The sequence below is a fragment of the Heloderma suspectum genome, chromosome 1 (assembly GCF_057233095.1).
Source record: "Heloderma suspectum isolate Gila_16-S chromosome 1, 16-S_ref, whole genome shotgun sequence".
Classification (NCBI taxonomy): Eukaryota; Metazoa; Chordata; class Lepidosauria; order Squamata; family Helodermatidae; genus Heloderma; species Heloderma suspectum.
The window spans coordinates 156,748,505-156,773,837 of NC_139458.1; the positions used below are offsets into that span (position 1 = coordinate 156,748,505).

Sequence of the window (25,333 nt, forward strand, 5' to 3'; positions counted from 1 at the left end):
GTGTTCCCTCCAGCTGGGAATCAGTAGCCATGCCAGAAATGGCAATGACACTGCTTCAGGTCAAATGTGACCATCCTTTGTTGTTCAGTCATTAAGTTGTGTCCAACTCTTTGTGACCCCATGGACCATAGCACGCCAGGCCTTCCTGTCCTCCGCTCTTTCCCAGAGTGTAAATAAGATATGTTGCATGTACATGCATAGGGAAGCAGTTTACAAATCAGCATAGTGGATGCTAAAATGTCAGAAACTCCCACAACATTTCCTTGGACTTGACCCCAAACTTAGCCCTGAACAGCTCTGTATTGATTTTGACAAATTATTCATGTATATGTCAATGAAGGAATAGCACTCTGGGCAGTTCTGGTGATAGATGAAAATATTTTCCCTCAAGGAAATTGGCATCAGCGAGCCAAAGCAAGCCTGCAATCCCCTGTACACTTGTTGTTGTTCAGTCGTTAAGTCGTGTCCGACTCTTCGTGACCCCAAGGACCATAGCACGCCAGGCCTTCCTGTCCTCCGCTCTCTCCCGGAGTGTGCTCAAGTCCATATTCATTGCATCGGTGATGCTATCTAGCCATCTCATCCTCTGCCGTCCCCTTCCCCTTTTGCCTTCAATCTTTCCCAGCATCAGGGTCTTTTCCAGTTAGTTTTCTCTTCACATTAGGTGGCCAAAATATTTGAGCTTCAGCTTCAGTATCTGTCCTTCCAATGAGCACTCAGGGTTGATTTCCTTTAGGATGGACTGATTTGACTTCATTGCAGTCCAGGGGACTCGTAAGAGCCTTCTCCTGCACCACAGTTCGAAAGCATCAGTTCTTCGGCGCTCAGCCTTCCTTATAGTCCAGCTCTCACAGCAATATGTTACTACTGGGAAAACCATAGCTTTGATTAGATGGACCTTTGTCGGCAAGGTGATGTCTCTGCTTCTTACTATGCTGTCTAGGTTTGCCATAGCTTTCCTCCCAAGGAGCAAGCGTCTTTTAATTTCATGGCTACAGTCACTGTCTGTGGTGCCCAAGAAAATAAAATCTGTCACTGCTTCCATTTCTTCCCCTTCTATATGCCAGGAAGTGATGGGGCCAGATGCCATGATCTTAGTTTTTTTAATGTTGAGTTTCAAACCAGCTTTTGCACTCTCCACTTTCACCCTCAACAAGGGGCTCTTTAGATCCTCTTCACTTTTTGCCATTAGGGTGGTATTGTCTGCATATCTGAGGTTGTTGATAATTCTCCTGGCAATCTTAATTCCGACCTGTGATTCATCCAACCCGGCGTTTCTCATGATGTACTCTGCATATAAGTTAAATAAGCAGGGCGACAATATACAGCCTTGTCGTACTCCTTTCCCAATTTTGAACCAATCAGTTGTTCCATGTCTGGTTCTTACTGTTGCTTCTTGACCCTCGTACAGGTTTCTCAGGAGACAGGTAAGGTGGTCTGGTACTCCCATCTCTTTCAGAATTTGCCACAGTTTGTTGTGATCCACACAATCAAAGGCCTTAGTGTAGTCAATGAAGCAGAAAGAGACGTTTTTCTGGAGTTCTCTTGCTTTCTCCATGATCCAGCGAATGTTGGCAATTTGATCTCTAGTTCCTCTGCCTCTTCGAAACCCAGCTTGTACTTCAGGTAGTTCTCGGTTCACATACTGCTGAAGCCTAGCTTGTAGGATTTTGAGCATCACCTTGCTGGCATGTGAAATGAGCGCAATTGTACGGTAGTTTGAACACTCTTTGGCGTTGCCCTTCTGGCAGTAAAGTCCCACTGTGTTCAATGGGGCTACTTCTAACTAAACATGCAGACAATTGTGTTGTGTGGTTACACTTTTTATGACCATTTACAAGGGAGGTGGGACGTGGAGGTAGCCATGTTGGTCTATTAGGGGGGAATAATGATAATCCCAACTGCATAATACCTTTATTAGAAGCAACCAAAATGTCAAACCAGTGAGCACTTTAGAGATTGCTAGAAGTCTTCTACAGGTTGGACATTAAGCAGAGCCCCCACACCTCATGCCCCCAAGCTGGAGGAGATGGAGAGTGGGAGGGGTAAAAAAGGTAAAACTAAACTAAACTAAAAAAGTTAGTTGTAAGACATGGAAGTCGACCAGTCTTGACTGATGCAGTAGTATAGCTCTGTTGTTTTCTATCACTTCATGTCTCTTAGCCCAGGGGTAAGAACCTTTTTTAGCCTGATGGCCAAATTCCATTTCAGAGAAGCTCTCAGGTGCTACATTCCAGTGGTGGGTGGGTCAAAAGGCAAAAGGGATGGCCCAAAATACCAGTGTCTTTTAGCTTAAAGCTATCCTGCCAGTAGCTAAGCCTCAAGAGAGGCATTTCAACCTTTTAGAATGGGGAAAATGCACAAATGATTGGTGGTTGGGAGAAAGGGGTTGGGGCCATCGGGGGAAACCCAAGGGTTTGGACTGGGATACTAGACAGGCTGGATTTGGCCCCCAGGACCTGAGATTCCACATCCCTGTCTTAGCCCTTGGTGGACTCCAGCAACTGAACACTGCCAGTCACCTTTCTCCTCCCCTCTCAAAAGGGCTGCTTCCCCATTCCCAGAATGCAGACTTTCACAAGGTCAAACATCTGCCATGAGGACAGGGTCCATTTTATGCAAAATGTATGTACTGGTAGAGCAGCCAATGTCAATGGGAGAGAGATGGAGGTGGTTGATGTTCATGCAGCAAAACATTGAGAGTTCTTGGTCCAGGACTTGATCCTCCCATAACAGAAAGCTGAACTCCATGCAACCCCTTGCTCTAAGTTTGATTCCAGCATTCCTTCCTTCCTTTTTCACTTGACTCCTATAGGACAGATGGGAGGGAAGCAGGTAAAAACTGTGCGTCTTTTGAACCCAAGTCTTTATTTTATTTATTTATTAATTAAATTTATTAATCGCCCATCTGGCTGGTCACCCAGCCACGTCTAGTCAGACAAGCATCTGACAAATGCTTGGTTGATCAAGTTCCTAAAGATAATAGCAGGTGGGGAAGCAATGTTACGATATGTTCAGATGTGCATCCATCATTTGCCCAAGAGACACTATTGACAGAAATGAATGTTTGAAGGAAAGTGAAAACAACTGTTGCATGCTGCTGCTGCTCTCTCCCCCCACCCCCTATATTTTGTTCAGCAAACTGCAAGCTCAGTTGTAAAAGGGCAATGGAAAGCCAGAGACAGGTATATGTTAGTGTCAGACTCAGGGGTGTAGTGGAGTCAGGGCTCACAGGGGCAAAGGGGCAGGACCTTTTGATTAGCAGGGGTGATGATGTCCTCTGCCATGCCCCTCAGGCCACCCTGTTCCCTCTGAGCTTAGCTGCAATCCACACAGTAGCTGGGAGAGAAATGGATTTTCCCAGCAACTACAGCTATCCTTGTAGTACTGCAAAGTGTTTTGGGGAGACTTGAATGGATAAGACTCATTAGCTCTACAAAAGACATATATACCATGCACGTATGTGCGCGCGCGTGCACACACACACACACGGATTCAACGCAGTTGCCTGCATTTCTTGTCTCTCCTTGAGGATGTCGTTATGGGAACGTTAATGATGAGCACCTGCATTTCAAAATTTGCCACTATACTACTGATCAGACCAGGACTGGGAAGGCCTCAGCTGTGAAGGAGCTCCTTGAACAAAGGCCAGGATAAAAATATAACTAACAACATCACCCTCTATTTCATTTAAAAAACAAAAAACTTACTTAAAAGTTAAGCGTGCCTAAAGGCAAGAGTTACAGCAGATGAAATCTTAAAGGTGGATCTTGATGCTGTTTCCTCTGTTTCTCTGCCATTCTCTGACATCACAACAGTAATAAACACCTCCAGAGAAGCTGGGTAAGAACATTCTATTCTGTATTTTGCTCCTCAAGAATTTTATTGGCTCATAAAGGGTGAAAACAAGGAAGAGTCTTGTTGCTTCTTAAAGATTAACAAATTTATTATGGTAGGAGCTTTCATGACCTAAAGTTCAGTTCTTCAGATATATGAAGACCTGGTTCGCACGTAATGAGAAGCTACCATGGGTGAATTTCCCCATGGGGCTTCTTGTTGCGACAGTGGCTGTTTTGAATATTTGGTGCACAGTGAGGGCATGCCATAGCTTGTTGTTACATGTGAACCCAATGAGGATGGGTTGTTGGGGTGGTTAACAAGCCACCTGCAACTCTAAAACAACCCATCTGGGTGGCTTGTCAACAACCCCAACAACTACCCTCACCAGGTTCACATGTAACAAGCTACGGCATGCTCCTGGTGTGCCCTGAATATCCAAAATGGCTGCTCCCACAGCAAGAAGCCCCACAGAGAAATTCACCCATAGTGGCTTCTCATTCTACCCTCAGTTGGGGTTTATGCACACATTGTTTAAATGGTGGATTCAGATGGCAATGAAAGCAAAAAGAAGTCTATGACTGCCTCAAGGGCAGCTTCAGCAGCTCTGGGTGAAACCCGAAACTATCACCTCACCTCCTAGGGCCTTATCTGAATGTCTGCAGACCCTTTCCCCCCCATTTCATCTCACGAGTGTGACCATGTCACTTTCCCAGCATGCCCCAGCTGGTTGTGACCACCATGACTTCACCATCAACTCAGCCTTTTTCCCTCTCCCTCCCTCACCTGATTTCTCTAACAACTTGCTTGAGGGAGAGATCTGGAGATCTCAAAAGCTTGCACATTTTTTGTGATCTTTGGGTTGGCCTATTACATTGTTGTGGATGATGATAAGGCAGTTAGTGCTGGGCAGAGTGGTCCCAGTGGTGGGTGGCTTGGAGATCTGAAGGTGGAGCCAAAGGCTCACTGGGCCTACACTAGCAGAGTGGAAGAGAGAGAAGAGCTGCATGTTACCCCCTGCCCCAATTTTCACCCCCCCCGCACTTTTACTATTTCTCACCCATTGGTTGCAGTGGAAGGGAAATTATGCACACCAGTTCCAGGGCTGGCATGGGAAGGCTATGGATGCTGCAGACCAACATGGCTACCTCTCTGGAAATTGTTACTCATCAAGAGGGTCTCTGAGCAATGATGGCACATGTAAAATTAGCAAACACAGCAGGAAAATGCCAACTAGACAACTGTGGGCATTCTGGAAAAACTGGAGGTGCAAAAGCGGCCGAGCATCCAAGATGAACCAAAGAAAGAGAGAATTGCCTTAGGATGCAGAGCCAGTTTTATTAGTAAAAAGCCTGACACATTTCTGCCTCTATTTTATTATAAGGCCTTCTTCAAGGGGTTATAAAAAAGTCTGCAGAAATTCTGCATTGGCAACCCTTTGAATCGCAACAGGAGACATGTTATAAGAATCTCTGCAGACTTTTTAATAACCCCTTGAGGAAGGCCTAATAATAGAAGCCAAAACGCGTCGAGCTTTTTACTAATAAAACCTCGTCGAGCATCCTGAGATGATTCTCTCTTTCTTTGGAAAAAGTGGAACCAACATTAGCATCTTGACCTGTGTTGATTGCCCTGTAATGCCATTAAATTAGCACCACTTCAGCTCCACCAGCTGAGGCATACAAAAAAATCCTCTCCCTTCAACAATTACTGATATGCTTGCAATTTTATTATATAACCAGGAGCCTCAAGAAGAACATCTGCAAGAAGCATTGGTTTTCAGAACCACATCTACCCATTCAGTGAATTGATTAACGGCACAATCCTATGCATGCTTACTCAGATGTAAATGATCTAAGGGTACAGTCCCAAACACACACTTATTCTTCTTTCCTGTCATGCATGCCTCCTGCTTTTATTTTTTAAGGAATCTTTGCTTGTTTGCCTGTATTGTAAAAACATATGTGCAGATACTTCCCAACTGGTGGGACCAGTTAGTCACAACTAACCTAACTTAGAGCACAATCCTATGCGTGTTTAGACAGATAAAAGTCCTACAATTCCCAGCATGCCCTAGGCAGCATGGCTGGCTGGGGCATGCTGGGAGTTGTAGGGTTTTTTTTCTGTCTACACATGAATAGCCTTGCTCCTTTAAGTCCTGTTGAAACCTTCTCTGGAGCATGACTGTAGATTTTAGAAGAGACACTTACGGTTAGTCCCTCTCCCCACCAACCTAAATTAAGGAAACTATTCACCTTTATTCATGGTTGAGTACATGTCATGTAAAGAAGCTAAGCCCCAGCATGAATCACTTCTGTGATATTTTCTTGCTTCATCTTTGACTGCAATCCTATGGGAGTAAATCTAACTGAATACAGCAGGACTTACTTCTGAGTCAACATGCATAGGATTGCACTACACATAATTACTTCGCATTCCTTTCTAGCAATTTGTTTTGTCTGATCTCCACTCAGCACTGCATAGTGTCCTTTTTCTGTTCTGAAACCTATAGCACATCCCTGTGACATTTGATTTGATCATATAAACTGCATTCTGAATATTATTCCTTGTGAGTAGTCATTCATGTGCTTTCTCCAGGTATCATGTGGATCACATCATATTTTTGCATTTGAAGTTTGAAATGGTTTTGTGCTCCCTGTTTCATTATTTTACTTCCAGATACCCGATACAATCAAAGCTGAAAGGAATCTCAGTCACATTAGTGGGATTTCATACACTGCAAGTATAGTTCAGCAATTTCCTTATTTTAGGCTCCCTTTGGACGACGTCACAAATTCAAAATCAACAAGTCTTTCTCTGAAGGAAGTAGTTACTTTTCAGGATCAGCTGAAAGAACAGTTACTATAAAACACAGCAATGACTGGAGTACACTTAGAGGACACAGCCTGCAGCCTTGTATATTTCAGGGAGTAGGCTAAAGGTCTCAAATAATGAATTCTGATTTTACATGATTTGTGTTATCATTGCTCCACATATAACAAGAAAAGCTTATCACCAGGATAATAAAATGGTCAAATTTTGCACGCTCTCATTGTATTTAATTCTGTGGGTACTGCTTCGACAAGTTTATAAGATGTGAATCATAAGGAAAAACACCCTAACTTATCAGAGTCTGCAAGCATTGTTGCTACCAAAGTCCAGACATTGTTCTGCAAACACAGCAATCTAGGCCTTTAAGTGTTTGATTAGGTCAGTTCAATACACCCTAGAGAAATATCTGAACTCCTTGTTCACACAGACCCAGGCAGTGATTAGATGACATCAAGTGGAAACCTTGAAGCTCAGTGATAGATCATATGTTTTGCATGTGCAAAGGTCCCAGTCTCAGTTCTTGCCATCACCAGTTAAAGGGATCCCAGGTAGGTGGACTGGGAAAGGCTTCATGGAGAAGCCTGCAAATCAAGCAGAAAATACTGGGCTAGATGGACCAGTGGACTGACTTCATATTACGGGGGTGGGCAAATTGTGGCCCTCCAAATGTGTGGGCCTACAATGAGGGATGCATGGATTTTATTAAATCCATTCTGCGTTTCACAGATTGTCAAGCATCTTTTTTCCCGTCATCTGCTCATTGATGGAATTGGAATTTTTACCCGAATTTTGTTCTACTTGCACTAATTTGTATTAACACTAATTTGCATTAGTGCTAGTGCACACTTAAACAAATGTCCTAATCTGCATTGGTTAATGAGGATTTAGCGCTAATGTGAATTAGCACAAACCCCCTCAAAAGTGAAAAATTGGTCTGCGTGTCTGTGGAATCTGCATTACTTGGAAAAACCCAGTCTGCTGTGGAATCCAATGCAGAATTCTCTGACATCTCTACCTACAACTCCCATTATCCCTCACCATTGGCTATGCTATTTGGGGCTGATGAGAGTTGTAGGCCAAAACATCTGGAGGGCCAGAAGTTGCCATCCCGGCCATATAAGAAGCGTCATTGGCTAATACCTGTGAAATAGCTTGATTCCATAAAGTGTAACATAGCATTTTACTTAGCACAGTTCAAGTGTTCAATGTGATTTACATATATTACCTCACTCATCCTTACAACCTTTTTACAAGGCAGACAGGCCAGTATTATTGTCCTCATATATCAAACCGGGAAGGAGGAAAAGAGGGGGATGCTGGGTAGAATGGGGTGGGGGAAGAGGGATGGCACCTAAATATATTTGTGACTGAGATGACATTTGCAAGCCTTAGATGCTGCAGAAATACATATTTATTTATTGCATTTATACCCCGCCTTTTTTCCTCTTGCAAGGAACCCAAGGCGGCTTACATGATCCTCCTCCTCTCCCTTTTATCCTCACAACAACAACCCTGTGAGGTAGGTTGGGCTGAGAGTCTGTGACTGGCCCAAAGTCACCCAGTGAGCTTCCATGGCCGAGTGGGGACTAGAACTCGGATCTCTGGGCTCCCAGTCCAACACTCTAGCCACTACGCCACACTGGCTCTCATAGATTTTGAATGCAGCTATCACAACACAAGCAGATAAGATAAAGGTAAGGTTAAGGGGTCATATTTATCTGCAAGGAGTAGAGACAGATTATATAACTTGCTCTCAAGGCCATACAAGGAACCTATTGAAGAGTGAGAGCTAAAGCATCATCCCCCCCCCCCCCCAATGTCTGGCTCACTTCAAACTGCAAAAAAGTTTGTCCTCTTTTGTTGAAGAGGTCATAATGAAAAACAGGATGTCCAGTGGAAGCAGTTCTGTGCAAAACAAAGCAAGGTAGCCAACGTATTGTGAAACAATATAATGAAACTCAGAAGAGGGTGGCAGGGTGGGGAACAAGGGAAGAAAGACAGAAATAGAAGTGTTTTCCAATTTTAGCTACATTCTACTGCACATTTACTTTTAGGGCAACACATATAATTATGATGGCTGTGGACCAACTCTAGAGTGGGTGCTGCCAACTCATATGGAGCACTCTTACCATGTACGCCACCACTGTTTTGAAAGACTCACGGTGCAGCAATAAAACTATTCTGGAAGTGTGTGTGCGCGTGCGAGAAATGTATCACTAAAAAAAAAACATAGAATCATAGAATAGTGGGGTTGGAGGGGGCCTACAAGGCCATTGAGTCCAACCCCCTGCTCAGTGCAGGAATCCAAGTCAGACCAAATCAAATCAAAGTAATAACACTCTTACAAAGCCCACTTCCACAGCAGCAAATGTTCTTCTGATTAATTCTAAGTGTGTTGTGACAGACTGCAGTTGCTCAATGGGAGGGCCATCTGCACATATTCAGATACAGTTTCTCTACAAGACAGTCACATATAGTTCCTTCCCTTCACAGGTAGCAATCTGCCTTGGAAGACCATGGGATGGGCACAAGAAAATACTACTAGCTGTATTAAAAAACCCCACCCCCACCAAAAGGAATAGATATGGGTAGGGTATCTTCTCTCTTACCAGGAAAAAAGCAGCTAGGGGAAGGGCAGAGATTTCAGCAGCAAAAGCACATCCACTGCCTCCTGAGGCAGATGGCAAGTCTCTATAGCTGGATTTTACTAGGGAACTTGGGCCCAGGACCCAAATCCAGTTGTTGATTTCAGAGTAGTGTGTGCTTGATTTAGAAAGCAAACACTGCTACTTACCCTTCCCGTCAAGCAGGATTTCCGCTACTGGTACAAATACATTTGTATAACTTAGCAGTTGCCATTAAAAACTTCAGTACCCATAAGCAGCCTATACTTTTTAATCAGATTATTTCTACATTAGAAGCTAGCTGGCTCCCTCTGGTGACCAAGAGAGCTTTTGCTGCTTAGTATACAGCTAGTCTTAGGCTCAGACTGACCTGATTCATTTCCAAAAGTAGCTGTGGCACAGAACAATGTCCTTGGCCCATGCTAGTGCAGTCCTGCCAGACCACTGCTGAGTGCAGATGGGTTTAGACCAGCCTCCCCTAACTGGGCGCCCTCCAGATGTGTTAGATTGCAACTCCCAGCAGTGGAACCTCTGGACAGCGCCAGGTTGGGGGGTGGCTGGTTTAGACTGTCAGAAAGCCTCGCAAAAAGATACAGGTTGATAGCAGATTTTGTAAGGCGAGAATCTTACCTTTCAGATACACAACCTGGGCTGGCTAGAAATGCCTTCACATATTTTACCACTTATCCTGGCGACACGTCTCCTTGGCAAGCTGTAGTAGCAAGCTTTAAGGGAGATCTAGGAAGGCAGTACACTGCTAAGGGGACTACTGGCTAGTATGCAGCTTTGAGAACACTCAAGGGCTTCCCACTTCCCCTCGAGTGTTCCAGAAAGTTAACTGCTGAATTAAAAGGGAGTTTTGAGAGTTAAGACATATGTTAGCCATACTTTGTGTAGAAGCACCCAATCCCTGAGGGAGACAAGTGGATTGAACATATGCTTGCTCAGGCATGCGAGGGGCAAGAGGCTTGGGCAGGCATCACTTTACATGTCCAAGGACTAGAAATATTGGTGGCTTCTCATCATTCATGAGTTGGTGATGAATCTTAACAGGGCCAACCAGAAACTAAGGCAATGAGGAAATTGGAGCCAGTGTAGTGTAGTGGTGACAGTGACGGACTGGGAGCCGGGAGATCCGGGTTCTAGTCCCCACTTGGCCATGGAAGCTCACTGGGTGACTTTGGGCCAGTCACAGACTCTCAGCCCAACCTACCTCACAGGGTTGTTGTTGTGAGGATACAACGGTGAGGAGGAGGATAATGTAAGCCGCCTTGAGTTCCTTGCAAGAGGGAGAAAGGCGGGGTATAAATGCAATAAATAAATAAATAAATCTCCACTAGACTCCATAGACCAGGGCCTCCTACCTTTTTGGACCCGTGGGCGCATTTGGGAATTTGAGATACGGCTGTGGGCACCACCACTAAATGTGGTGACCACCATTAAACCAGTGGGTTGCCGCTTTGGCATCTACCTTTCGTGTCTCTGGACCTTAGGCTGCATCTTATTCAGCAAAAGCATTCGCTTCACCTGTATTAGACAATATCTCTTTAATAAGGGATTGTCTAATTCAGGTAATTGCTGGCACTGCAATACAATGAATGCTTCTTTTAAACGTTTTCAGAATGTCCAGTTACACAGAAAAAAAATTATACTGGAACAGTCTTTAATAGTCATTGATGTGCACACTTTTAAATGATTTACCTGCTTCATGGAAATTAACAAATGGTCAGTGTAAATGGATTCAAAGCTTTCGACAAAGTGCCCCATGATATCCTGATGAGCAAACTTGCTCGAAGTGGGCTAGATGAAACAACGATCCGGTGGATCCACAGTTGGCTACAGAATCGGACTCAAAGAGTGCTTATCAATGGGACCTTCTCAAGCTGGAGAGAGGTAACGAGTGGGGTACCGCAGGGCTCAGTCCTGGGCCCAGTGCTCTTCAACATTTTTATTAATGACTTGGAGGAGGAGGTGCAGGGAATGCTGATCAAATTTGCAGATGACACAAAATTGGGAGGGATAGCTAATACTTTGGAAGACAGAAACAAAATTCAAAGTGATCTGGATAGACTGGAGCGCTGGGCAGAAAACAACAGAATGGCATTTAATAGGGACAAATGCCAAGTTCTGCACCTAGGAAAAAGAAACCAAATGCACAGTTACAAGATGGGGGATACGTGGCTCAACCACACTACGAGCGAGAAGGATCTTGGAATTGTCGTCGATCACAAGCTGAATATGAGCCAACAATGTGATGTGGCTGCAAAAAAGGCAAATGCTATTTTGGGCTGCATTCATAGAAGCATCGCTTCCAAATCCCGGGAAGTACTAGTTCCCCTCTACTCAGCACTGGTTAGGCCTCATCTGGAGTACTGTGTCCAGTTCTGGGCACCACACTTTAAGAAGGATGCAGACAAGCTGGAGAGGGTTCAAAGGAGGGCAAAAAAGATGATCAGGGGACTGGAAACAAAGCCCTATGAAGAGAGACTGAAAGAACTGGGCATGTTTAGCCTTGAGAAGAGAAGACAGAGGGGAGATATGATAGCACTCTTCAAGTACTTGAAAGGTTGTCACAGAGAAGAAGGCCAGGATCTCTTCTTGATCATCCCAGAGTGCAGGACACGGAATAATGGGCTCAAGTTACAGGAAGCCAGATTCCGGCTGAACATCAGGAAAAACTTCCTGAGTGTCAGAGCAATACGGCAATGGAACCAATTACCTGGGGAGGTGGTGGGCTCTCCCACACTGGAGGCCTTTAAGACGAGGCTGGACAGCCATTTGTCAGGGATGCTCTGACTTGGATTCCTGCATTGAGCAGGGGGTTGGACTCGATGGCCTTGTAGGCCCCTTCCAACCCTACTATTCTATGATTCTATGATTCTCTGTGCCCTTTTGACAGCTAAAGTCTAATATTACAACATTGGAAGGATAAACACTCAGCTCCTATAATGCAATGGATTGAGGACCTTACAACACTTTCAATATTTGAAAGGGTGGCATATAGACATCACCTTTAAATGGATACTTATTTGGATATTTGGTCCACTTTTGTTGCAGCCCATGTATAATTGCTAGAAGGTTGTATGCATTTCATATAAATCCATATATATATATATATATATATATATATATATATATATATAAAATAAAATGGGAAAAATACAGAATTTTTTAAATTGGGTGCCTGTGGGTACAATATTGGGGACCCCTGCCATAGGCTATATGCAGCCTGTATTCAGCTTCAACAGAGATATCCTCCAACCCTTATTGTTGAGTCAGAGCCTTATTTACCAGGGGCCTTGGACAGCTAAAGTAGATAACATGCCAGTCATATGGTTAAATCCAACACTGTGCTACCAGAAGTCAGCTAGCGCAATGGGACTTTCTCCCATTCTGCCCCCCAAAACCTGCTCCACAGGGTTTCCCAGCCCTCCGGATTAGATTTTGAGGGCACGAGAGGAAAGGGGGAATCACTCCCCTCTCCTGGTTCTGCTGATGGAACTGCTTCCATCAGGGGAACGACACCACTGGAGCCAACCAGTGACTCATCTTGCTGATGGGAGATCCACATTCAGGTTCTTTATTGAGGAGACAAGCGAAGGACGTCACTTTTTATCACTTAACGTGTATTAAGGCAAACCGATCATGTTTTTATGAATTTCATAGCTTTATTCTAGAAACCATTAGAAGTAGATTTACACAGCTATTCATTCTGAAGTGGCATCGATACTTGGCACTGCAGTACTGTGTAGCACACTATAGTTATCCACAGTATTAGTAAGGCATGTTTCCATTAAGGCATGCAGGCAGGAGTTTCATTCCATTCCATATTTGTCCTTCAGTGCTTGCACTTTTACTACATATGCTTTCATGGCATCTTCTTTGGACATTCCTGAAAGAAGGAAATTAGCCAGGTGAACAGAAATACAATATGGAAGTGTTAGAGCCATGCAAATGAGACATCAGTTCTATCTCTTCCCCGCTCCATGGAATGTTTAAGGTGCACTCATGTCTTTGGAACACAGACTAGTTGAGATGATGTTGTTTACGCAATGGCTCCTCTGTGCTAATTCGTTGCATAACCCCAGGTTAGTGTATCCTTTACTCCTATGGCATGAGAACAATGATCAATTCTACCTGAAAGCCTCATTTTATAGCCCAATTATGATGCTAAAGCTGGGTAAGTAGTAGAGGCTAGAATCAGTTAAGAGTTGATAGAGTGAGGAAAGAAACCATGACCTCCAGGAGTACCTTAACCTGAAGTTATGTTTTGGTCTGTGGATTAGTTTTACTCTCTAGCTTCTCAGGGCTACCCAGGTTTCGAATTGCCATGTTTAAGAACAAAGGCTCTGGACATTTTCGAAGTTAAAGAATCAGCCTGTTGCTCACTGTATCTGTTGACCCTGGCACAGACCCTGTATCTGTTGACCCTAGTCCGCAAGTGGCAATGCTAGATGAATACTATATGGCCAGCTTTTGCACCTTTTGAGCCACTGAAGCCATGGGCCTAATGAGGGCCAGGAAGCAGAAGGAATGAACTACTAGAGTTCATATTGACTTTGCTTTGACTTGGATTCCTGCACTGAGCAGGGGGTTGGATTCGATGGTCTTGTAGGCCCCTTCCAGCCCTACTATTCTATATGACTTACAGATTAAAAATAGTGATCAGTGTGTCAAACATAATTCAAACAATCAAGACAGCAAGCAAGTCTCTTCTATATAATGTTCATGTAGTTCTGTCAATTGCTTGATGACTTCCTGAATTATGCCAAGTGAAAGCTACATGTCAAGCCCATGCATTTCATTACCACATGCTGAATTCCTCCAAATGTCCAGAGGATAGGCTACTGAAGATCTGCATGCATATGTAAACAGAAGTACAACAGAGGGCCTGCAATTACCTAATGCTGGCTAAATCTAGCCACTTCTCAGAAGTTCACATATCATATGAGTCAAACCTTGAAAGCCTAAATAATCCTACATTATCTTGAGCAGGAGTGGACAACCTGTGGCTCTCCAGATGTTCTGGCCTACACCTCCCATCAGCCCTAGCCAGTATCATGGGAGTTCTTTTGGCCTAGAACTCCTATGTTCCTTTACCATTGGCTATGCTGGCTAGGGCTGATGGGAACTGTAAGCCAAAATATCTGGAGGGGCACAATCTTGATTCTTAAACTCTTGGGACCCACAGAACCCAGCTTCCTCAAGAAACCAATCATCAGCCAACTGTATATTACTGACTTGTCATCCCTGGTGGATTTTACACCTTCTGCCTCTAGGTTTGGGAGCCACCTGTGCATACTGAGGGTCACAGCTCACCTTCATAGCTTATGTAGATCAAGTGTACCCAAGGGAGGAACAGCTCTCAGTGGCAGAACATGTATTTTGTACATTTGGTATTCTAACCTTGCCTCTGTCCATCTCCAGTTGTGGGATCTCCAAGCAGATGGGCTGGAAGAGACCCTTGTCCAAAGTCCACTGCTCAGCCCTGGTGGCTGTATGAGCAATAGTTCAACTCTGTCAAGTCATAAGGCAAGTTCCTTATGTGTCCCAAGCACACCAGGTCAAGCTGCTACCAGTAGAAGCTCCATTTCCTGGAGCTGGTCTACTTGTTGCAAATTTGAAATAGCTGTACCATGGTGTCATCTTCATGATGTTCAATGCTTACTGTGGAGTTTGCACATCAGCCCCTGTTAGGGAAGGAATGGTGCCTGATGCATGAACCCCAGATAACATGCTATGCTACACAGGAGCAACTGTATGAAAAACAGTAACTTGGTCAATGGTTTCAAGGTACTTATATGTGGAAAATTATGTTAAGTGCTTAACACTACTAAGCACTGTACAGTTACAGCACTCTGCCTACAGGCTTACAGTCTCAATGTTAAATACATTATTGAGACTGATCTAACCCACGAGTTATCTATTTGTTACAAGACAGTTCATGTGTTCTATAACTTTAGGCCAGAGGTGGGAACTTAATTGGGGTGGGGGGCCAGATGACACAGCACCCAGCCCTCTGTGGGCTGGATGATATCAGGGGCATGGCCCCACCCACATGACATCAGCAGCCATGGCCATGTCTACTGATGTCATCCAGTCTCTGGCTGAGCTTCTTCTCCAACCAGTGCTTCTGCTGGGGACTGGCTTTGCTGGCCCCACACCTTTCCCTATTGGGAAGGATGTGGGGTGGGTAAAGCCACTCTGGCTGAAGGGCTGGCTGGAGCTTCCCCAGCTAGTGTTTCTGACACGGGCCAACTTCACCTGCATTTCCCCCATTGGGGAGGATGCTGGGTGGGCAAAGCCATCATGAGCAAGGGATGCAGAGGAGCAGGGATTCCTCTTTCCACTAGCTCTGAAGGGGAGGAGCTTGGGGCAGGGGCCTCTGTTGAGACCCCATGAGCCAGCCTAGTGGACCCAACTGGATCACCATCTGGCGGATCACGTAGGGACACCGACTGGAGGCTCTCTATCCCTGCTTTAGGCATTAACTGAAGTAGTTGACTAGAAGTGCCAAGTAGTCATAGATATTTAAACATGATCTTCAAGCTATGAAAGACTAAGGTCACAATCCTGTGCATGTTTTGATCGAAAAAAGTTCAACTCCCAGCATACTCCAGCCATTCCTGGATGGTGCCCTAAGATGCTTGAAGCTTAGACAGCCATCTACCTTACTCCAGATTCACTGCTGCTGTATGAGTTTCTTGACAGGTAGAAACACTAGGAGGTTACTAGAAGTACCAATATCCCAAGAAAGATTTAGTCTAGATAGCAACAGTGGGTTCTGCAAGCAAATCAACTTAGGACACGATCCTAAGCATGTTTAGACATAAAAAAAAGTCCTACAACTCCCAGCATGCCCCAGCCTGTCTGTCTAAACATGCATAGGATTGTGCCCTTACTCTTCTACTTCTAGAGTTTTCGACTGTGCATTCAGCTGTAATTTATGGAAACCCACCCCCTTGGACAAATGAAGCATGTGCCGAGCTCAGTTGCCTTTAATACCATCTGCCAGGACTACACTCAATGAAATTCCTTCCATTTGCAGCCTGAAGATTTGGTCAAGTTGTTAAAATTTCCTCTCTTATGTTAGAACTTCCCCTCTTATGCCTCTGGTGAAAATAGCAAAGATGACCCATCGTTGGCCATGGCTTACCTTTTAAAGCATTCCAGGCATCCCACTTGGCTTTGCCTTTGAAATCAAGCATTCCAGGGCGTTCTGAAAGATAACATTTTAACATCGCTCTTAGGCACATTGTGGTTCTTCCTGCAGTACAACTTATTGCTTTGGGCCGAGTTCACATGGAAAGAGGCAAATCACAATAATATGCAGGTTAGATCCATTCTGAAATCAAAATGGTCAGAGTCATGCCCAGAAAGAGGCTAACTGATTTTAAAAATCAAGCTGTTCATTTAGACTTCAGATATGAAAGAAGAAATTGGTTGAGATTGGAAAAGGGGATATTTATACCACCTCTCTATATATACGCACATGTATTATTTAAGAGTCTGGGACCTAAAGCCAGAGATTTTTAGCCTTTAGGTCAAGCTAAAAAGCTTGAAGGATGCTAGAGGTTTGTCAGGCATATAGGTTATTGTCAGTTACAATAAACATTTAAGTCTTCGGCTGCACCAGGGTAGACAAAACTTTGCTGTGTACTAAAGAGATATTCTAGCTGTTCTTGCTAAAGTTGTATCCTGCTCAGGTGGTTGATAAGCTAATGGTTGATAAGCCATGACATTTCCTGCAAAGCCACTGATAGCTAAGAAGCAACATCTTTCCTTGGAGCAGTTTCAATCTAAAGATTATCTGGTCAACATGGCATGTTTGTTTCTTGCTCAAGAGTACAGAGGCTACCAAATACTCTCAACTCATCTATTGTTCCAGAAGACTCGATGGTCTTATAGGCCCCTTCCAACCCTACAATTCTATGAAGATCACAGATGTGAACAAGTTTTCACACGCAATCTGAAAGCTGACTCATGTATTCCAAAACAGGATGAAATTCAGCACAAGATGTCTCATCCAAAATAGAACCCCTGAATACAGATGAGCACGTTTTACTTGGGTAACGTAGGCTTCTATGCGTGTTCTAGCATAAAGACAGAACCTTTGCTGCAAGCTAGGCAGCCTGAAACTTTGAGAATGTGCCACAGACCTTTTCAGACATACAGATATTAAAAGATGTCAAATTACAACTAATTTTAGCCTTTTACATCAGGAACAGTAATCCTAAGCTCTCTTGTGCAAGCCACATGCCTTTTGCACTGCAGCATTCCATTTACAAATAGCAAGATGGTAGGAAGAGTCATGGATCCCCATCTCTGTACACATCCAAGGACACTTAAGATCCATTTACTAAAACATAAAATGACAAGTTCAAAAACATCTGGAAAACATTCAATATAAATTGATGAGTCTTTGAATTTTGGAGATACAGCTATCAGAAATCTCTGTAGGCATTTTTAATATGACTCTTGAAGAAGGCTTTGAATTAAAGTGGGAAGAAATGCATTGGGCTTGGAATAAAACATTTCCCCATTTATTATAAAACATTTACTTTTTACACAGTCTCTTTATTGTGGGTTGGAACATAAAACACCCAAAACTTTCCAGAAGGAGGTGCTCAATTTTAAACAACGGCTCTTTTAGGTAGCTGCACACTGGTTATCATGGCTGTTCCAGGAAAGGAGTGTACTTCTATACAACTAGGATCCTGTTCAGTATATAGTCATGAGAACATATTCTTGCGTTTTCTGCTTTGTATTCTAGCACGTAGCCACTCTATGGGAGATGGAGGCAGATCCTATTCTGGAAATGGTCACATGAAAGAGGCCACTTCTTCCTTTGGGTTCCAATTGGTCTTTTGTTTAGAGTGGATTATGCCATCAATATCACACATGCAATGTTATTACTTGTCACTCATATTGGGCGTTTCAAGTATTCCAGTCATTTTGCATTCATGCTCAGTAATCCTTATAGCTGTTCCAGAGGGTGGCACAGAGGCTTGATTGAACTTTGAGCCGGCAGCTTTCTGTCCGGCTCAGTCGGCCATTTGCGTCTTTGCCTGGCATAGTGGCTACCCTACCAGAACAGCCTCTCTTCCCTCTGTAAGCTGACAAATCCCAACACCGGAGCGGTGGGGGAGAATTTGGTCCAGCTTGTTCATCAGAAGAGGGAACTGAGTGTTCCTGCTCTTTTAAAGGGGCTTGGGAAAGGCTGTGGATTTTGATCTACTTCCCAAGTCGGTGCTTTTAGGGTGAGGGGGAAAGGGCTACAATTGTGATGTGTTCAGGTTTGCAAACTGGGGCATTTCAGACTAAGTTGCATGCAGAACCATATGTCATTTCACTCCATGGCTGGCAATGGGACCATTAAGAAAATCAGCCACTTGCAAGGAGCAGTGGATGACCTTTAGTTCTAGCTGGCAGGGCCATCTTGGAAAAAAGCAAAGCTACTATCCCTTGTCCTCCACTGCAGATGCCAGCACTACATTAGGCAACAGTTTCAGATTCCCCTGCCCCAGTATGCCTAACAGTATCAGCATTGTTGCAAAGTAATCACTCATGTCAGTCCTCTGGCTGTTATTATTTAGTACCAGGGTATTATGCTTGGTCTTCAGCTTTGCTTGTTTTGGTATAAGTTACAGGAAAAGCAAGATTATACTTAGGGCACAATCCTAGGCATTTTTATACAGGAAAAAAAACCCTACAACTCCCGATACGCCCCAGCTAACCATGTTGCCTGGGGCATGCTGGGAGTTTCAGACCTTTTCTCTGTCTAAACATGCATAGGATTGCACACTTAGACTCTCATTCCAATTTTAAGTAGGAATGGCATGGTTCACCTGCACTCAAAAGTTATCCAATAGGCTGAAGCACTAAGGGTGCAATCCTATGCATATTTAGACAGAGAAAAGGCCTACAACCCCCAGCATTCCCCAGCCAGCCTTTTGTAGGTCTTTTGTCTGTCTAAACATGCATAGGATTGCACCATAGGTAGGCTAGTAGATCAGGCTTCTGACTCGGCACCTTTAAGGTAATGAGAAAGACTTGCCCCTGAGTATAAGTGCTGATTCTCATGATCAATACAAGAGTCGTGTTTACATGGTGCTCTTTTATGGGAGCCTTAAACCAAACCCCTGGAAGTTTCTTTCTAAACTTAAAGCAAACAGGCGTACAAGTGCTTTATCTCCCTCAGTCTCATAAGAGTTTTAGGGCTTTTCCATGCAATTGCTTATAGCACACCCCAAACTTACTTTAGCCATTTTTTTGATGATCTTGGCAAGGGATGTTTAAAAATAAAATACCACCTCCTGCAAACAGTACTGTCCAAGGTGACCTGCAGACTCTGTGCTAGGTGTGCTTTTAATTACTGGACACCAATGGGATGTTACAGCCTGTAAATGTTATTTCCATCCTCCACTAGGATATCTGATAAATCATCTTCCTCTGGAAAGATGAAACCAAAGCATAATGCTCCAGGCTAATGACTGTGAACACTGGTCTAGTAGCACACTAAACTGCTATCTCAACTGATACTTCTGGCATTCACTTCCCGAGCACTCATAACATGATACTTAAAGTACCCAGCATGGCAAGACATCAATAGCAGCAGACGTAGTGCTGTGTTGAAAATTTCTCACATTTTTTTTGATCATTCTAATTCAGTTTGATGGAAGAGAAACTGATTTGAAAAGAAATTCAATGGTGAAGAAATTTGAGAAATTTTCATGGATTGGGGTTGGGTTTCTTGGGTTGACCTTACCTAGGACGTGGCTGAGAAGTGAACACAAGTGTCCTGTTTTCCACTGTGCAATCATCTCTCTTGCAGCCTGTAGCCTCCCTCAGCTTCCTATACTCCAATTAAAGCCCAGTTTGAGGCACCATGAGGTAATTCCTCCCATAGGGCTTTTTTAGATCAGGATGTGCAGGCAGCCTGAGAGGCTAGCTGTGATTATGTAAGCTCAGAAACACCACAAAAAATACACTATGAAACATCCTGAATGAGGCAGAACAATGGAAGCCTATTCCATGGGGGGAGAAAACTTTCAGGAAAGTGGAAGACAGGTTTTGGCAGAGCACTAACTCCACCTCATCCCTGGAGCTTGACGCAACACTGCCCCACCTGTGTTGCGGGGATGCAAATGCGGCGAGGGGAGGTAACCTGTCAAGACAGTTGATGCTGTTGCAGCACAAAACACCCAAAAACCCTTAGGAAAAAAGAAAGAAGCTGTGCTATAAGACTTGCCAACGGGGAACCCTACCTTGAAGAAACTGTGGAGAAATTGTCACCTAAATTTCTCTGCACACAATAAGGTGGAGAATTTCAAGAGGCCACTTGCTCACAGCTCTAGCTCATGCACATTCTACTCAATTGTTGTACAACAATATTGCATAAGGGACTACTCTGCAGCAGTTTCATGAGTCCCATGTCCAAGACCTGTACAGGAAGGGCATGATTAAAAAAAAAAAATAATTTGCAAGCCTGAAGTAGATTTCCCCCCTTCTCTTTTAGGGGTGTAAATAATTCTAGAAGTTGTCTCAAAACTCTCGGGAGTCACACTTGGACTAGGATCTGGAGGGAGCAATCCTATGGCCATTAAATAGTGTCTAGAAGGCCATAAGATCTTTCACTTTCTGGGAATGGAGGTCGGAGCTAGGGCTCTGACCTCAGGTCCCAGAAACTGCGCTCCATGCTCCCTCCCCTGCCCCTCATAGCCAGTGCGGTTCTCTCCACATCAGCTATGTCTCCGCACTTGGAGAGTGCAGAGATGGCAAAAGGAGACGGGGACGGGTCCAGGGGCGGGGACCGCAGAAGCCACTTTACACAGCTTCCTATACACCACAAGGCCTCCTTCTCTTCCCAAAGCTACAGACAGAGAGCCGAAATCAGTCATCTAGCCAAAAATGTAGGGTGGATGGAGCAGGGAGGTGATCCTGTTAGGACAGTTGGCAGCCTCCGTGTTACGGCTGCTCTGTATTTGGATACTCAGCAGCCTCTGACTTCAGAGGCTGCCATCTATCTCAATAGGATTATGCCCTTAGTTAATAAATGCCTGAACTGTTGGTTTGGGTGAACTGCCTCACTGAAGACATCAAGATCAGAAAACAACTAAGCTAAGGCTTCGTGTCAACTGTTTCTGCAGGCACCAGTGCAAAATTTACCACACTTGAGGCATCTACTGTTCCATGAGAATTAGTCAGAACTGTCTAATCCATGAGCACCCACTACATCTCCATGCGCCTTGCTTCCCAAAGAGGCTCCCTGAAGCACGCGAGGCACTGTGTATTTCAAAGTGCAGCTGCAACATATGTCACCAGAGATGTCAGAACAGGGAGACTTGAAGTAAAACCAATGTATTTTAACAGGCACAACACTTACGGCTCCAACTGCTACTTTAATATATTTACACACACTTTTTGTGTATTATACTTTTGTGAAGTATGTACGCAGCCCAGGGAGTAGGGATTGGCTGTGGCTTCATGCCATATATCCATAAAGCAGAAAGTGATGCTTTACCACTGTGTGGTATGAAGCAGATCTTACAAAACATCATGAACAGCAGCTCACCAGTACACATAAGTTGCTTTCAACCAAACAAGGAGCTTGGAAGCTGGAAGTCAAGTTGACCTATTTGCAAGGATGCCTTGGGCATTTACAGAGTTATGTGTTGAGGGGATAATTACACTTGTGAAAGTTGCAGTTAAATACACCTAAGCTTCACTTGAACATGATGCTCGCTTGGGTCTTCATGGCATACAGGATTTTTTTCTATCTGTAGAGACAAAGAACAGAAACTAACACAACTTGCCAGTGTCTACAGTAATTCACAGTTCTCCTTGTAACAACTCAGAGAGGTAAGTTAGACTGAAAGACTGAGAGTCACCCCAATGAGCTTCTTTGGGAAACAAGGATTTGAATCTGGTCTCCTACATTCAGGCCCAATTGCACTAGCTATCAAAGTTAACTCATACCTGTATTTACATCTCCAACTGTAGCTTGCTTGAAATGGCTGTAGATGTCCAGCATTTCTGGATCTGTTGGTTGGGACTTCAGCTTCTTGACTTCTTCAGCTGCTTTATCAAACTCTGCCTATTTCAGTAAGGAATGCTTATTACACTCATTTTTTTTATCAATTTACAGATTAATCCTATGCGTGATTACCTAGAAGCAGTCCCCTCAAGTTCAACTGGAATTATTCTCAGGCGAGTGTGCACAAGATTACAGTCTTACTACACAGGCGTAGAGATTTATTTGGGCAAACAGCATAGAGATCTGAAGCTTGATAAAACCTCCTAGCGTGGGAGAATTGTGAAATTGGGCTGTCTCATATATTACACATTTCTTTTGTAGATTACTGGTTTCCACAAGTTGATTCCACTGAGACATTGTGCAAGTACCATGTGCAGCTAGACACCATACATCAGCTTACGCACATGTCATCATGGTAGCTACAACTGGCTAGTATTTTCCAGTGCATACATACAGCAATGCATGTGGGTATTTTTACACATGCCCAACATTTGAAGTTACTTTGTTGCAGATACTGGGTAACATGTTAAGGAGCCAGTCTCAAATCTGCCATTTTTGGGCAAGGTGATTGAGCGGGTGGTGGCGGTGCAGTTGAAGGCACACTTGGAAGAAACTGATTATCTAGACCCATTTCAGTCGGGCTTCAGGCCTGGGCATGGGACAGAAACGGCCTTGGTCGCCTTGGTGGATGATATGAGGAGGGCTCTGGATAGGGGTGAATGCTCCTTCCTTGTTCTCCTCGACCTCTCAGCGGCTTTTGATACCGTTGACCACGGTATCCTCCTGGACCGCCTGGAGGGGTTGGGCATTGGAGACACTGTATTGCGGTGGTTCCGGTCCTTCCTCTCCGGCAGGTACCAGAGGGTAGCACTGGGAGAGGAGGTTTCGGACCCATGGCCACTTACTTGTGGGGTGCCACAGGGTTCCATCCTCTCCCCGATGCTATTTAACATCTATGTGAAGCCACTGGGGGCTATCATCAGGAGGTTTGGGGTGCAGTGTCATCAATATGCGGATGACACGCAGCTCTACCTCTCATTCAAATCTTCACCAAGGTTGGCTGTAGAATCCCTGTCCAAATGTCTGGAGACGGTGAGTGGCTGGATGGGGAGGAATAAGCTGAAGCTCAACCCTGACAAGACCGAGGTACTTTTGGTGGGAGACAAGAGGAGGCTGGGGGATGTTGACCTGGTGTTGAATGGGGTACGGCTACCCTTGAAAGACCAGGTCCGCAGCCTGGGGGTCATTTTGGACTCCCAGCTGTCCATGGAGGCTCAGGTGTCAGCTGTGAGCCGGACAGCGCTGTATCAACTCCATCTGATACGGCGGCTGCGCCCCTTCCTTCCCGACCATCTGCTCCCATCGGTAGTACATGCCCTGGTCTCCTCTCGTTTAGACTACTGTAATGCGCTCTATGTGGGGTTACCCTTGAAGACGGTTCAGAAGCTGCAGCTGGTACAGAACGCGGCGGCTCGCCTGATTAAAGGCAGCCGCCGGCAAGATCACATCACTCCAGTGCTGAAGGAGTTGCACTGGTTACCAGTTGTTTTCCGGGCCAAATTCAAGGTGTTGGTTTTGACCTTTAAAACCCTATATGGTTCCGGCCCAGCCTATCTTAAGGAGCGCCTCCAGCAACACCAGACAGGCCGCTTAACAAGATCAGCCTCAGATGGCCTTCTCTCTGTCCCATCAGCCAGGACAGCTAGACTGGTGGGGACAAGGGAGAGGGCCTTCTCTGTGGTGGCCCCCACTCTGTGGAACTCCCTCCCTAGGGAACTCCGTCATGCCCCCTCTTTAATGAGCTTCCGTCGTGCATTAAAAACGTGGTTGTTCAGGCAGGCATTTGGGGTGGGTTAGGGTATTTAAAAAAAAAAATTATGGTAAAATTTTATTGTTTTAAATTGTTTTATGGGGGTTGTACATCGCCCAGAGTGGCTGGGTGACCAGTCAGATGGGTGATTAATAAATTTAATAAATAAATAAATAAATTATATTGAAACTCTTCAGATATCAACAAAAAACTAAAGTTTAACCAGAGAACCTTTCTCTCAGTAGCCCAAACAATTAGGCAAATTCTAAAACATTGCTAATGCCTGTTAAAACTGCACTAATTGTTTTAGATAACCAAGAACCCCACTTAAACCTTTTTTATGCATAGGGATTACAATGATATACTGGTTGCTAAGATACCTTGGTGGCCCATGAGCCCCCTAGTTTCTTTTTTTTTTAAAGCCTGACTCCTCATTATTGGAGAACAGTTTAATACCGTCTAGCAGAGTTGCATAAACTCTGAGGGAGAAGCTATAACCTAGCTGTGGAGAGCTGCTTTGCAAGCAGAAGATCCCAGGTTCAACCCCTGGCATCTCCAGGTAGGGATGGAAAAACACCTATCTAAATCCCTGGAGAGCTGCAGCCAGTCAATGTACACAGTACTGGTCTAGGTGGACCAAGGGCCTGGTTCAGTATACAGCAACTTCCTATGGCCTTATAAAGCCAGCACCTGAATGGGAAAAAGTCACATCTGCAGTTTATCGTGACCACTAACTATATCACTGCAGATGAATAAGCCTCCAATAAACTTGAGATGTGACACAAATGAGAATTCTGGAAAAAAAAAAAGGGGGGGGGGCTTTTAGTCCCCTAAAAGGAGAAGAGAGAAAGAAGACCGGGGGTGGGGCGGGAAGGGGGAACACAAGCTACACAAAATGGAAGGCTTAGGTTGAGAGGAAAACCCAGCTCACGAGTTCCTGCCAGAGAGAAAAAAACGAATAAGGGAAACCCTCGGGGAGGCGGGGCGCATATACACCCTCTCCCCCCACCGCCCAATGCAAAAAAAGAAGAAAAAAGTCACGCTTAAAAGCCTAATAAAAGAGAAAGAGGCACTACTGCCCTTTCCTATACGGGCACGCATTAGGCGCATCCCCTTTAGGGTTTACCTGGGTCATGACGGCGACAGTACAGCGCAGCCCCCTTCCACCGCTGCAGCAACCGCGCGACTAGCCCC

General features: G+C 44.6%; 1 protein-coding gene across 1 annotated transcript; it reads right to left on the reverse strand.

Moving 5' to 3' along the window:
• Window positions 1-12,939: 12,939 nt before the first annotated feature.
• Window positions 12,940-25,333, reverse strand: DBI (diazepam binding inhibitor, acyl-CoA binding protein). The gene is made up of 4 exons (XM_084808129.1): window positions 25,266-25,333; window positions 22,272-22,389; window positions 16,450-16,512; window positions 12,940-13,185 (listed from the first exon to the last, which is right to left on the reverse strand). The coding sequence occupies exons 1-4, from the start codon at window positions 25,272-25,274 to the stop codon at window positions 13,109-13,111; spliced, it is 267 nt and encodes an 88-aa protein (XP_084664255.1). The 5' UTR covers window positions 25,275-25,333; the 3' UTR covers window positions 12,940-13,108.